This window comes from Solea solea, chromosome 6 (genome assembly GCF_958295425.1).
Source record: "Solea solea chromosome 6, fSolSol10.1, whole genome shotgun sequence".
Taxonomy (NCBI): Eukaryota; Metazoa; Chordata; class Actinopteri; order Pleuronectiformes; family Soleidae; genus Solea; species Solea solea.
This window is the reverse complement of record NC_081139.1, coordinates 3049962-3064461: the sequence shown is the minus strand read 5'-3', so window position 1 is coordinate 3064461 and position 14500 is coordinate 3049962. Positions and strand designations below refer to the sequence as shown.

Sequence of the window (14500 nt, the reverse complement as noted above, 5' to 3'; positions counted from 1 at the left end):
AGTGAAATGATTGTTGTAACACGAATGCCATATTTTATAATCATCTAATGACACAGATGTATTGCGGAAATACAAATCAAATGATAATTTGGACAGAAATCTTTATTTTAACAGGTTAATAGCAGACAAAACCTTTGCAATTATGAAAGTATACATTGGATTTCATAAAAAACAATTTTAAAAAATCTGTATAAACTTCAGTATAATCATTTAGTGTGAGTGATTTTGGTCTTGTGATTTATTGTTTGTCTTTCAAAATCATTAATCCTCAGACACAGTCGGACTAATTAAAAAAATGTATTTAATTTGATGTGAAGTGATTCACGTCTTCTCAGCACACAGAGCTCTTTGCTACTCCTCTTTGTCCTCACGGTTGTCTCTCCATATGCAGTAGTTGAGAGTGGTGGCGACGCACAGCCAGGACAGGTACGGTGCCAGTAGCAGCGTGGCAGTGCGGTTGATGGAATACCAAGACACCATGGTGGCTCCAACGGTCCCAGTTAGAAGTATAATCTCAAAGAGTGCCTAAATTGGGCAGAGAAAGGGGAATAATGTGGAAAACAGTGCATACTATTGAAAAGACACCCTGACTTGCATTAGCAACAGTGTTCACATACAGTGTGCCAGGTAAAAGAATGTTGAACTCACCAATTTCATCTTGTGTGCACCAAAGAAAATAGGAGTCCAGGCCCAGTTCAGAGCTAGCTGAAGCCCATAAAGTCCCATTGGAACCACTGCGCCTTCAGTGAAGCCCCCCAGTTCTTTCCATATCAGGTAGGAGCCATACCTGGATAATTACAAGTATACACAGGGAGCTGAAGAGAGGAAAATGTAGCACCAGCAGCAGCAGATCTCAGAGACACATAATATTTTTTACCCCATGCCTGTGTACAAACATGTCCACACTACAGGGAATGCAGCATTTGGCGGGCGCCATGACGGTTTCTTCAGAGTCTGGTACCAGGTCTTGACTTCTTTGCGTGTGATGTAGCCACCATACAACCCACCCAGGTGGGGCAGGGCTGTCATTCCAATCATAGACAGCCACATATTCTAGAATAAGAGTAGGGAGACATTGAAGAAGTTAATCCCCAACAATATTTATTTACAACCACATGACTTAAACCTAAATGTAACCATTTTAAGACTGCGGCATTCTCAAACAGCTCATGCAGACACTCATTTGTCAAACACAATTTGTTTATGTTTGTGAGTGTACTGATGGTGTCTCCCAAATCAGTGTCTTGGTACATGAACAAATGACAGATGTTCCATTTAATTTCACAGAGGACCTACTCAAACTAATTCACTGGGGGATTTATAGACATATAGTTTCAGTGGTTGGTAACAGAAACCCTCCAATCAGATAATCTGAGAACCACAAGAGCTACAACAGACAAAACAGCAACCAACTTCTTCCCAAGGGCTGTGGACATACACTCATAATTCCCTCCAGTTTACACACACACACACACACACACACACAGCTGCTCTAGCTCTCTACTGACATGCTTATGATTCTGTATATTCATTTGTTATTTGATATTTGTTATTATATCCGTGGATGCAGTTCACCTTGGCTGCTAGTTGGAATGTGTTGCTCTCCGAGGTGTCATTGCGTTTCATAACAGTGGAAGTTACTCAAACCGTGCTGTTGTAACACAAGTACCGCACGTGTGTCGTTGTGTTGGCTACTTTAGGGGTTTAAAGTTGTGCTTTATTTCCTTGTTGGTGTATTTGTACGTTTGATTGTCCGACAGAAACATTGTGCAATAAAAGGCTAGCGTCCTCCTACGAACCCTGTGGATCACGTACGTGACGTGCGACAAGTCACGAGAAAACGTTAATGTTTGAGAGATAAAGTGATGTAACTGACGCGATAAAAGGACATTTTAACCGTGCGGGTAATTTAAAATAAAACACACACTTACGTACCGTTGACTCGGGCTTTAGCTCCTTTAGCTCTGTTTGATTGTACCGTGGATCGTGGGTCAGTTAGTTAAGTTCCACACCTACCGTGGAGACTCCACACCTGTCACTGACTGATAGAAGTGCGTTTGAACGGGCAGGGCAGTGTTATCTCAGCGGACACTCCTTCACCAGCGACACGGAGCCAAACACGGTGACGTCATGCGAGCTCTTTACTCTTTGGTAACCTTGCAGTGACGTCACCTGATTCTTTTTCGATTTTTTATCCTCTTCCGTACATCTGTCATTGACATAGTCCGTTAAATAATAACATTGAATAACTTTATTGAATGCTTTATTTCAAGAACAAGTTTTTTTTTTTAACAAAAAGTCACATGACTATGGAAGCCCGTTTCTGCCACTTGAAAAGTAAAAACAACATATATATTAGTAAGTCTCTTTTGGCTTGTTTGTATTTTGGATTACTTTATATGTAAATAAATTGAGAAATTAACCAAGATTCATATGTACAAACACTAATACTGATCATTTTGTGGCTGTGTTGGATCTTTTTCCAGTTGTTTTGTGTCTTTTTACTCTTGCTTTATGCTGCTTTTGACAGTTATTGTGCAGCTCTGTTATCATTTTTTAGTCTGTGCACAGTGGCGGAGCTAGACCTTTATCTTTAGGGTGACCATTGGGTGGCCTAGGTTATTTCAGGGTGTTAGGATTAGGGTCATTATGCAACCACCGTAAAGCTTACTTTAGAACAAAGATTTCACTGTCCATCAAGGCTGTTCATTCTTCTTCTTCTTCTTCTCCTAGTAAGGTGGATTACAACTCTATGTGGTACATCGCGCCAACTACTGTACAGGAGGATTCAAAATGCAACTGGCTCCTTTCGACAAGACGGCGGTGACGTGACATGTCAATCAACTGGGGTGGCACCTGGGGTGGCCAATCAGGGGGGTCCAGTGCCACCCCAGCCTCCCCTCTAGCTCTGCCACTGTCTGTGCAGTCATATTGTTTTTTTGCATGAGTGTTATTGTGATTTGCAGAGATTCTGGTTGAGGGAGATTTGAGCCCTGGGCCTTGTGGTCCCAGTCAGTGATTCCTCAATGTATGCTGAGCCACTCCATTGAGCCACTCTCATTAACATACATGCGAACATTGTATTTTATAAGTCTACTCACAAGGAGGACCTCTTAATGCACTTTAAAGCATCTATCTTCTACCCCTTTATCCTCTACACGAGGGTCACAGGGGGCTGCAACTGACATAGGGCAAAAGGCGGGGCACACCCTGGACAGGTTACCAGTCCATCACAGGGCCACATAGAGACAAACAACCATCTACTCTCACACTCACACCTATAGTCAATTAAAAGTGTCCAATTTGCTTGATCCCCAAATATACATGTTTTTGAAAAACCGGAGAAAGGCCGGGTCTTCTTGATGCAGAGGCAAGTGTGCTAACCACTACACCAACCATGTGGCCCCATTTTAAAGTTTAATGTATGACTAATATTAGCTAAAAACCAGTTGAAAGTTACAGGTTGTACAGGTTCCAAACATACATATTGCTCACAAAAGCCGTGGTACAGTTCGTTTTGGTACAGTAGGGTATGGAATGGCAGAGTACCTTTACTTGGTAGGCTAAGTATCTGCTGTTCCCGATGGCCGAGTCAACGAGATATGTAGCATAGTGGTGTGAGGACAACAAACGACATTGAACACGACACAGCAGCGATAACAACACAACAGACAACAACATAGGACGTCCAGCAGCTCTTTTTTCCCTGCTCGGTTTGTGCGTCAAACTTCGTATGAGAATACACTGTGAGCATTTATTCTTGTAATATTATGGCTTTATTCTTGTAAAGTTAAGACTTTACTCTCATAATATTATGACTTTATTCTCATAGTATTACGACTTTATTCTTATAAAATTACGACTTTATTCTCATATTACGACTTTATTATCATAGAATTATGACATTATTCTTGAAATATTACGACTATATTTGCATAATATTACAACTTTATTCTCATTAAATTACGACTTTATTCTTGTAAGATTATGACTTTATTCACGCAAGATTACAACTTTATTCTCGTAAAATTATGACTTTATTCTCGTAAAATTATGACTTTATTCTCGCAAAATTACAAATTTTATTCTCATAATATCACAATTTTATTCTCGTAAGATTACAACTTTATTCTCATAATATTACGACTTTATTCTCGCAAATCACAATTTAAAATTCGTAAAATTACGACTTTATTCTCATAATAACACAACTTTATTCTCATCATATCACACGCGATTACGACCATATTCTCATAGTATTACAACTTTATTCTTGTAATAGCACAACTTTATTCTCGCAAAATTACGACTTTATTCTCATAATATCACAACTTTATTCTCATAAGATTATGACTTTACCCAACTTCTTAAATACAAATAATTTATGTATTGCGTTTTTCTTTCTTTCATTCTGGAAACTATGGCTACGAAACACGTAATTGGGGATGTGTTAAGTTTTCATTATGAAGAAATTCATTAGAGATACATCCATACGGAATTTGCTCCTCCTCGCCATCCGTCGTGCAACAGCAGCAGCAACAGCAGCAGCAGTAGCAGCAGTCAGTCAGTCAGTCCGTCACACCTTTTCCTTCTCCCTGGTCCTCCAGCGCTTCTTACCTTCTTGCCTCTCCTCGCAGCCTCGTTGTCTGGCTGTGAACTCTCACCCCAGCTGCTTGGGAAATGTCACACAGGCAGAGAGAGAGGCCCGTGTTGCAGTAGGGGGGCGTTATAGTAGAAGAAGAAGAAGAGGAAGAGAGAGAGAGAGAGAGAGGGGGGGGGAAAAACAACACAAAAATCATCTTTTTTACCTGCTTTCTCTGCATCTTATATTCGCTCTCTGTCGTGCAAATGCCACATCCCGCTACCAACACCACCACCACCATCATCCTCGGCAGCAGAAGCAGCAGCCGCAACTAATCGCAGCAGCAGCAGCAGCAGCAGCAGCCTCAGTGCTCGTTTCGCATTAAGGCTAAAATAAGAGAAAACACCGTGCCAGACATGTGAGTAGCGACAAACATCGCTGTCGTTCTCCACGTACCCACTGACTCTCTCTGTGTGTGTGTACATGTGTGTTCACGCTGTTGTAAGTGAGAACAAACGGTCGTTGAGTTGTGTGTGTCGTTGTGTGTTTGGTGGTGTCAGTGAGCTGCTGCTGCTGCTGCTGATGCTGCTGTGGTTGGTAGCATGGCTCTACCCGAGTCTGTGTGCACATCAGCGGGGGAAGGTGAAGCCCCGCCGTCGGCTTGGTTTAGGGGTCTGTGTCGGTTTGGCTGATGGAGCAAACAGGCTGTGTGTGTGTGCGTGTGTTTCTCAGATGGAGGGAAAGCCCCAGTCACAGTGACAAGTGTGTGCTCGCATTGATTCAAGGTAGCTGTGTGTGTGTGTGTGTGTGTGTGTGTGTATACGTATACTTGTGTGTGTGTGTGTCCAGTCAGATGTGCAGGCCCAGGTTTGAGCCGCTCTTCTCAATGCAGCGGTGTTTCTCTGAAATGTGTCCGTGTAAAGCGCGCGCGCGCGCGTGTGTATGTGTATGTGTAGTGTGAGGATCTCAGGTGTGAAGGTGTGTGGCACAAAGAAACACTATCGAGACTCGTATCGAAATTAGACCGATTAATCGGCACCCGTATTTTCTTTTTTCTTTTCGCCAACCGGTTTGAGTATTTTTTTTAAAGGGACCAAAATAGAAAGCAATTGGTAAACTTTGAAACTTTCACAAATCTGAGGTCGTAAATGCGTTGGTCAGCTAAACACAGACTAATCACAACAATTTTACTTGCTGGCATTGGGTAGTTGTTGTTATTTATATATATATATATATATATATATATATATATATATATATATATATATATATATATATATATATATAAATATATAAATATATAATATAATATATATAGACAGTTACCACATTTATGTTAAGGAAATATGATTCATTCTGCTAAGAACCCTTTTTATCTAGATGTTTAATTGACAAAGTTTATTTGTTTTTTTTCTATTTCTATTTCTTTTTTTATTTGCCTTATTTTTAAATATTTAATATTTAGTTTATATGTTGTGTTTATTTAAAATATACTACTGTCTGTTCACTGCTACATTTATTTTTTAAGATATAGGCCTGGGAATTGTAATTATTGGTGTATGATTTTTTTTTGAACTACTATATCACTTCGTTTAAATTGTGTTAGAGTTTGGCTAATATGAGTTTTTCCATGACCAATGATGATCTTTAGCAAACCGTTCAGTCAGCGGCTGATCTCCCCCCAATATGTTTGGCAGAGTTAATTTCCAAAACATTATACAGAAAATAACATAACTTAAATAGCATAACTTAAATAAACTGTCACTGCACAACACTTGTGGTATGATTCTCCTATCTGCATTTTGTTTAAAAATCAAAGTAACACACAAACTAATACACAGTTAATACACAAAACAGGTAATCGAAAAAGAAACTTTGTCAAATAAACTTTCGTATGAAAAACAAACGTGATCTCATGTGAGATGTGGGATGACATAAATGGTTGTAGATACATTGTCGGTTAATTGTGTGGCTGATTGGGATTATTTTACTTTAAAGAAATGTTGGGTTTGATGTGGTTCTTGCTTGAATGAAGGAATGTGACTGAGGTGAAATGACTGTTATGTCATTTTTGTCATAACATTGAAAAACAAAGATGTATTCTCCACTGATGATGTGAGCCACTAAGTATTGGTGCTGATACAGATGGGACAGATTTGATCTGTGCATCCCTGTTTTCAACTTTGTGGGAGTCATGAATTATTTATAGTTGGGTTTTATTTTATCCATTATATTAAGGTCTGTTGATTGCTACTTTGGCATTTGTTTGTTTTGTTTTGATATTAGTTATTAGAGATGTTAAATTAAGGGAATCACCTGTTGGGGGTGATCTGGGTCACCATATTTTTGTTGACCGCTATTTATTCCTGTGATTATTTTGATGATGATTTTATGCACGATATTATGACGTTTTTCGTGAACAAAAGGTTAAACTTATTTTGAAGTCTCAGTTAATTATTTTTGTTTTGCACGTCGGGCAATCTGGCCCCAACCTCAGCCTCTCTCAGCGACTCCTTTGTTCTTTGAAGTCCCTACAAACTTTGTTTCTAGACATTTACTCTGCTTTGTGTTAGTAACTGCAAACAATTATGTTTATTCACATTGAATCCACAGTTATTTTGTGGTGGCAGGTGATGTTTATGTGCTGACAGAAAAGTTATTTGTCTAAAACGAATGAATGTTCTCGGTTCCAGGGGGGAGAACATCACGTTTCTCTTGAAGATGTCAGTCCATCAAACCAACTGGCCTGTGATGCTGATGCCCAGTAGAAGATCCTGGGATTGAGACGTACACTGATGGCCTGGACTGAGTAAGAAGTTTAATTGTGAATTTTCCCTCACTTACCTCTCGTAAACAACAACCATTTGCCAGCGTTTGTTATATTTAGGGTTTATTAATTGTGTAAAGTTATGCTTTCTCTGATCTCTGTCAGTTATAGTTAGTATCGTATTGGCTTATCTCTATAAATGTATTTATTGCTGATTTATACCTTCCTCTGTCTTTTCTCTCGTCAAAGCTTAGCCCTCATAACACTTGAAATGTACAACACTTGTCAACTGCTTTCAGCCAAGTGTAGGAGAGAGGTGCTGGAAGACTATAAGAAAGCACTAAACCTTATCATAATGAACAGGCAGGTCAGTTAGTGACAGGTATGGCAACAAATTAAGCATTAAAAATAATTTCTACTGTTTATTACAGTGTTTGCAAAAGCTACAGACTCTGTACAACCTTATTTATTGATGCTATCAGGACATGGAGAGGATTTCATATCATGTTTTTTAGACACATTACAGACTATAGCTAAAGGGTCATTAATATTTTAAACTTATAATGTGTATTTTGTCATTTTCAATTCTGATTGAATTGTAAACACACACAGTTTTATGCTTCATATCTGTACACACACGTTCAAAAGGCACTTTTCTTTCCAGCGTTTTTGTGTAACGCCACAAATGACCAGTTTTTCCCACTCAAACAAGGTTTCCAAAGGCTTCTTTACGATCAGCGATTTCTTCAGTTGCTTAAAAAAGTCGTTGACATTGTTAAGGGGGCAGTAGGTGATGAAGAGGTTTGCTTCCTCTGTGACAGGTTTCAGCTGGCCTGCTGAAGCTATGGGGAGCTGTTGGAGCTGTCTGTACAGAGACCCCATCCGAGACAACCATCTCACCAAATTTAAGGTTCATAATCCCTAAATTAATCCTTCATTTCTGAAGATCTGTTCTGTGCTGTGATTGTGCTGTGTACTGTCTGCTTCAACCCCCGTTAGACTGCAGTCAACCACACTATTTGAGTGTATTTTCTAAGAATCCACCTCTTTGTTTACTGGTCTTCACGTTAACGCTTCATGTTCTGTGTCCTAGGTCACCAATGTGGATGATGAGGGCAACGAACTGGGCTCTGGCATCATGGAGCTCACACAGACTGAGCTCATCCTTCACACACGCAAGAGAGACGCCATCCGGTGGCCATATCTCTGCCTGCGACGCTATGGCTACGACTCCAACCTGTTCTCGTTTGAGAGCGGTCGCCGCTGTCAGACGGGCCAGGGTTAGTAAACATTTAGTTGGTGTGCTCTTACTTTCTATAATTTATTCTTTCTTTGGTTTATTTGAACTTTTTTTGTTTTGGTGCTTTTCATTGGAGACAATTTGACATGTCAGATTAGAATAGTTAAAAGTGAAAGGAATACTTCACCGATTTGCTTTTACCTTTGTATTACTAGAATAGGGCTAGCATTTTAGAAAAATTGTGCTTCCCAACCTCATTATTCCATTCTTTTCTTTGTTACGTGCTCACCACTGACACTTGGTCCTGTTAGCGTAACTGTTAGCAAAGATGGCGGCCACTGTTTACATTCTGGGAATGAGGGAGTGTGGAATTAGCGTTGCAGTTTCAAGCCTCGGACCAAGTGTCACTGGTGTAAGATAAAAAAGAATGAAGATATTTGTCGACTCAAGTCTGATCCTGGTTTTAGTTTTTCACGTTATTGATCGTCATTCATATTCAGTAATTATGTTAATTTAGATGTGACGAGAGGATTCTTGTGTGAACTTGTAACATGACCAGTAACCTGTAACCTTCCCTGATAAAGATGTAGACTATTTAGCTAAAGGTGGGAATTTTTGGAGCACCAAATTTTAGGTTGTGCACAAATCATTTATGTAACCACCACTTTATTGTGTAATCCATGTCTGACTGAGCCATAATAATAATAATAATAATAATAACAATGTTGTTATTTTATTCCTTACATTAGGGATCTTTGCCTTCAAGTGTTCCCGGGCGGAGGAGATCTTCAACTTGCTCCAGGAACTGATGCAGTGTAACAGCATCAACGTGGTGGAAGAGTCGATGATGATGAGTCGCACTGGTCACACGCCAGAGATGGACATGGCTCGCACGCCGCAGACTCCCAACAGTGAGTCACACACACACACACACACACACACATAGCACATCAGCCCACAGCTGCAGACTTCTACCTCACAGCTGGTAAAGGTTAGGTGACAAATGTTTTCTTTAAAAGTCTCAGTTCTTATGACCGTAAAAGATGTTGTTCAAATTCAATTAAACAAGTGACACCTCCACTCTGACGCTTTTAATCTATTTTTGCCCCATGTAGCACTACATTCAACCAGTTTCAAAGAAAGGATATAACTCAGTTTACCTCCCTTTATTCACCAGTGTGTAGTAAATAAGGGTCAGCTGTGTTTGGTTGCTGGCTCATGTCAGAATTGATAGGCAGCACTTGTTTTAGTGCTGGATCATCGTGGATGATCACTTTGGCTGCTGTTCTAAATAAAACAGTTTTAATTATATTTAATCTAAAAACTTCCACATGGATCAGCGTGTTGACACTATTCAGTAAATAGTAAATCATTTTTATCTGGGTTTGGCATGTTTGCTCTTGGCTGCAATGATTAATCGATTAGTCGATTACTGAATGAATTGCCAACTATTTTAATAATTGATTACTCTGTGTTTTTTGGGGGTCTCTGATCTGTTTGCTCCGTATAACAAAGAAAGTCATTAAAACTGAATCATGTTGGTTTGTGGACAAAACAAGACTTTTAAAAGCATCATCACGATCGTGGAAACACGATCAACATGTTATAGACCAAACTAGAGCTGCAACTAACGATTATTTTCATAATCAATTAATCTGTCAATTACTTTCTCGATTAATCGTTTGATCCAAAAAATATCAGAAAACCTTAAAAAATGTTGATCGGTGTTCATCAAACCTGGAAATGATGATGTTCTCAAATGCCTTGTTTTGTCCACAAACCAAAATGATTCACTTTTAATTATTTCTTTGTTATCCAGAGCAAAGAATTGAAGAAAATATTCACATTTAAGAAGCTTAAACGATCGTAAATCTTGTTTTAATCATGACAAAAAGCTTCAAACCGATTAATCGATTATCAAAATAGTTGTCGATTAATTTAGTAATCGATTAATAATCGATTCATTGATTAATCGTTTCAGCTCTAGACCAAACTATTAGTCGATTAATCAAGTAAATAATCGATTGGTTGCAGCCCTAGAGTCACAGTACTCTGTTGCTCCACACAGTTCTCTGTCTGTGTCTTTACACTGTGACAATTGTGTTTGCAGCTCCAGGATTTCCTGTTCAGGCTTTTCCCAATGGATACCCAGGTTATCCTATTAGAGGCGATTCCTCTCAGCCCTCTCTTGCTGATGATCATGGACATAGCCTCATGGGTTTGGAAGACCAGGTAAGACCTGACCAAGCCCTTTACAGCTCCCGGTGTCTGTGCTAGTTCGCAGTCTGACACAGCCTGTGTTTATTTTCCCCTCACAGACCCACACTTATGTGAATACTGTTAGCATGGAGGGGGATCTGTCTATGCGTCACTGTATGCACTCCCTACCAGAGGTGCGGCCCAGCACTTTTACTGAAACAACACGGGGAGTCATGCCAGTCGGCGGCCAAGGCAACCCGCAGATTGGCAATCTGCGGTGTTGTCCACTGGAGGAGCATAAAGATGCTCAGGTGTTCTTGCAACCGTCCTCACAGGAGGTCAAATTCAGGCTGGGCCCCACTCCAGCACAGCGCCATCTGCTGGAGAGAGAGCGCGAGAGGGAGAGAGAGAGGGAGAGGCACGGGCACAATCCACACAACCTTCAGCCAGTAGAGGGTGCCACAGGCTCAGAGACAGACGGAGACGAGCCCTCCATGCACCTGTGCAACTCTCATTCCTATCACCATTTCCTTCACCACGCAGCACACCGCCACCCGGGTCACAAGCATCCAGACGGCTGTCAGAGCGGCGAGCTCACCTACGAGAACATCAACGGCCTGAGGAGCGGCCGCAAGCAGCGGCTGAGTCCCAGCAGCGTGTCACAGTCTGTGGGTTCAAGCAGCAGTAGCAGCACGGGGGACAGTCACCCCCACTCCCTGCTGCACCCACACCCTCACGGCCCGGCGTCTCTGCCCCCGCAGGGCTACGCCTGCGAGAGGGGCATGGGCGGAAGTCACCGTCGGACAGCTCTGCTGAACTATGAGAACCTGCCCTCCCTGCCGCCAGTGTGGGAGTACAGAGCTCTGCAGCGTGACGATGAGCAGGAGGATGAGGATGATGAGCAGGATGAGGAGGAATATGAAGAAGAGGAGGAAGACTTTGATGAATATGAGTTCTCAGAGGGCCCTGGGACGCCCAACGGGTACCACCAGGATAGTCGGGGCATCCACAGAGATGCCCTGCAAAACTATGTCAACACAGAGCAGGTCCAGCCCCGGCTCCCTCACAACTGCCCCCCGCACCCACGGCCGTGTCAACCAGACAGAGGGGGAGGGATATTTAGCTTTGATTTTGGCAAACGATCGAGGTCAGGGGTCGGAGGATGTGAGCACAGCCACATGCCTCCATCACTGCAGCTGAATTACATCCAGGTGGACCTCGAGGGAGAACCTCCCTGCCAAGGCCTCGGTAGCGGAGGTGCCCAGTCCCAGCCACAGCACCAGCGCCTGCCACCCAAAAAATGTGGCGCACAGGCACCGCGGCGCAGTGAATGCTACGCGGTCATTGACCTAAAGAAGACGGCTGCCATGTCCAACCTGCAGAAAGCTCTGCCCAGGGATGATGGGACTTCCAGAAAGACTCGCCACAACAGCACAGACCTGCCTCTGTAAACGGTGTTCCAAACTGAAGAGGAACGACGAAGACAGATGAAGGCTTATCCTCATCTTAGCACACTGGACCCTTCACTGTCATCCATCCATTCAACTGTCGGGCTGACTAATACAATACAGGTACCTAATTAGAAACTTACTGAAACCTATCTGTGCGTATAAAAGTAAACGCGCAGTCTCTTGAGGAGAAGTTGCCGCCATTTGGTTCTCTTTATTTATTTCGGTACGCGGGGCGAAAGCTCTCTAACGAAAATTTGCAGTTTTTTAACTGCAAATGCTGTTCGCTGGATTTATGGATATCTATACGTAAGCATAAAATCACACGTTTAAATGTGTGATTTTATGCTTAGCTACGACTTGGAGCAGTGGCCTCTGTTTTCAGTGGAAGTATTCATTGCCATAATGTATTAGCAATTTTTGAATCCTTTAAGACCATCTTTAGTCACAAGTTCAGTCAGTGGCATTTGGTTTTTGTTTGTTTTTACACTGTAAGAGTCAGAAATGTGACCCACATTCCAGAAGGCTTAGAGCAGTTGGCAATTTCGGGAAGGTTAGTGATTCAGCCAAGTCCCCGGCTGGTATTCATACCTCATCACAAGCACCTGAGTCTGTGTAGAGGAGGCCGTTCTTTGTTACTATTATGCCTGTAGAGCATTTTGCACACAATCCTATGGAATTGTATTTTATCATATTTAAGAGTTGTGTTGTCCAAATCGAGTTTGAGATCGTAATTGAATAAAAAAAAAAGAAAGGAAGAAAAGAAGGTAGAGGATATTTGGAGAATTAGCCTTAAAGGTCCAGTGTGTAAGAATTTAGTGACGTGAGACTGCAGATTGTGACTCCCTCCGTTTCCCCCAAGCACATCAGGAAACTACGGTGGCCTGTGCGTGCCAGTAGTCGGCTTCTGCTTCAAAAATAAGAAATGCACGCTCTAGCTGGTTTTGTCCGTGCAGGCTGCTGTAGAAACATCGGTGCCATATGATAAGACTCTCACGCACATATGAAAAGGCTTAATCCAAACCAGACAAACACTCATGGGTAGTTTCCTTCCTACACGTCACACACACTGGACCTTTAAAGCTATAAACTATGGTAGAAGTAGCACACATGGATTAAACAAGCTTAGGCTCACTTCGGTCCACACGCGGCAAAGTGGGGAAAAAAAAAAAAGGTAGCATATCATTGTCACGATCACACATCTCCTGCAGATCATCGCGGACCTTTTTTCTGAAGGTCCACAGCATTTTTACCGCTCGTCACATTGCACTTTCGACCCTCGGCCACAAGGACGCGCTCTGTCACTACTCTCTCTCTCTCTCTCTCTCACTCTCTGTCTGTGGCTGGAGCCACTTGTGAGAGCAGGCCAAAATCCTTCACGGCATCTTTTAGTCCACATTGTAGTTGGGGTTTCATTTCGAGGTTTCCATGGTAACCCTCGGATAGTGGCGCGAAGCTATAACCTCTCGTTTAAATGTTCCTGAATCTGTAATTTGTCGGTGATCAGGTGTGAGTGGTCTATTTTGAAAAATGTAATCAAGTATGATGCAAAAGTTATGCATTGAAGATTTCTGTGAGGTTATTTATCAACCTTTGTTCGAGTCATATATTTATTTATTTATGCCGATATTTATTTATTCTTTTTTTTTGTTTGTTTTTTTGTAACTGTAATGATTCAGTTTTTCCATGTGATGACCAGCGTTTTGTAATCCAGTTGATAGGCTAATATGGAGACCAAAGTTTCACCTCAAATTATCACTGGAGGAAACTGGTGTGTCACTGTTATAACTGTGTGTGATTCTATTTTTTAAAAGAAAAGAGAGAAAGAGACTGTATTTATATTTTATGTGCCAAAAAACACTTAATCGCAAACTGTACGGTGACTTAAAACAAAAAATAATGTGCCATTAGGATTTATAAGAGCAGAGGAGACATAAGGAGACAGTGGTGTGGGGGCGGGGATACAAATACCTGATAGAAATTAAACTTAATAAAAACCACACATTCCACCTCATCTGCATCGACCGCCATTTCAGAGCGAGAGATTAAGGGATTAACGGTCATGTTGTAGTGTGATAATCACAGTTTTAGGGTGATTTTTAAGCTGCTACGTGTAAATACAGTAAAAACAGTAGCCCCGTGTAGGTTCTTGTACAGGTACTGGTCAAAATGACGCAATGTCAAGATCTTTTACCACGTTGTTAATAGAAGTAGCATCGTTGTGTTTTTTCTGGGTTTTTTTGTCCCCCGCCCTTCCCTGCACA

The 14500-nt window shown here is 41.5% G+C and overlaps 2 protein-coding genes across 2 annotated transcripts; one reads left to right on the top strand and one right to left on the bottom strand.

The window, feature by feature from the left end:
- Window positions 1–84: 84 nt before the first annotated feature.
- tspo (translocator protein) lies at window positions 85–2161 on the bottom strand. Its single transcript, XM_058632558.1, has 4 exons — window positions 1936–2161; window positions 878–1053; window positions 649–787; window positions 85–525 (listed from the first exon to the last, which is right to left on the bottom strand). The coding sequence occupies exons 2-4, from the start codon at window positions 1048–1050 to the stop codon at window positions 352–354; spliced, it is 486 nt and encodes a 161-aa protein (XP_058488541.1). The 5' UTR covers window positions 1051–1053; window positions 1936–2161; the 3' UTR covers window positions 85–351.
- A 2520-nt stretch (window positions 2162–4681) lies between these two features.
- frs3 (fibroblast growth factor receptor substrate 3) lies at window positions 4682–12990 on the top strand. The gene is made up of 7 exons (XM_058632802.1): window positions 4682–5000; window positions 7276–7391; window positions 8171–8259; window positions 8443–8629; window positions 9339–9500; window positions 10700–10821; window positions 10908–12990. The coding sequence occupies exons 3-7, from the start codon at window positions 8194–8196 to the stop codon at window positions 12237–12239; spliced, it is 1869 nt and encodes a 622-aa protein (XP_058488785.1). The 5' UTR covers window positions 4682–5000; window positions 7276–7391; window positions 8171–8193; the 3' UTR covers window positions 12240–12990.
- The last annotated feature ends 1510 nt before the right edge of the window (window positions 12991–14500 follow it).

Excerpts from the sequence above, each read along its gene's own strand:
- frs3 (XM_058632802.1), top strand. The coding sequence starts at position 8,194 with ATGGGGAGCTGTTGGAGCTGTCTGTACAGAGACCCCATCCGAGACAAC. Across the intron at positions 8,630-9,338 it reads CCGCTGTCAGACGGGCCAGG|GGATCTTTGCCTTCAAGTGT; the intron begins GTTAGTAAACAT and ends TCCTTACATTAG. Across the intron at positions 10,822-10,907 it reads TCATGGGTTTGGAAGACCAG|ACCCACACTTATGTGAATAC; the intron begins GTAAGACCTGAC and ends TTCCCCTCACAG.
- tspo (XM_058632558.1), bottom strand. The coding sequence starts at position 1,050 with ATGTGGCTGTCTATGATTGGAATGACAGCCCTGCCCCACCTGGGTGGG. Across the intron at positions 788-877 it reads TGTTTGTACACAGGCATGGG|GTATGGCTCCTACCTGATAT; the intron begins GTAAAAAATATT and ends GTAATTATCCAG. Across the intron at positions 526-648 it reads GTGCACACAAGATGAAATTG|GCACTCTTTGAGATTATACT; the intron begins GTGAGTTCAACA and ends TGCCCAATTTAG.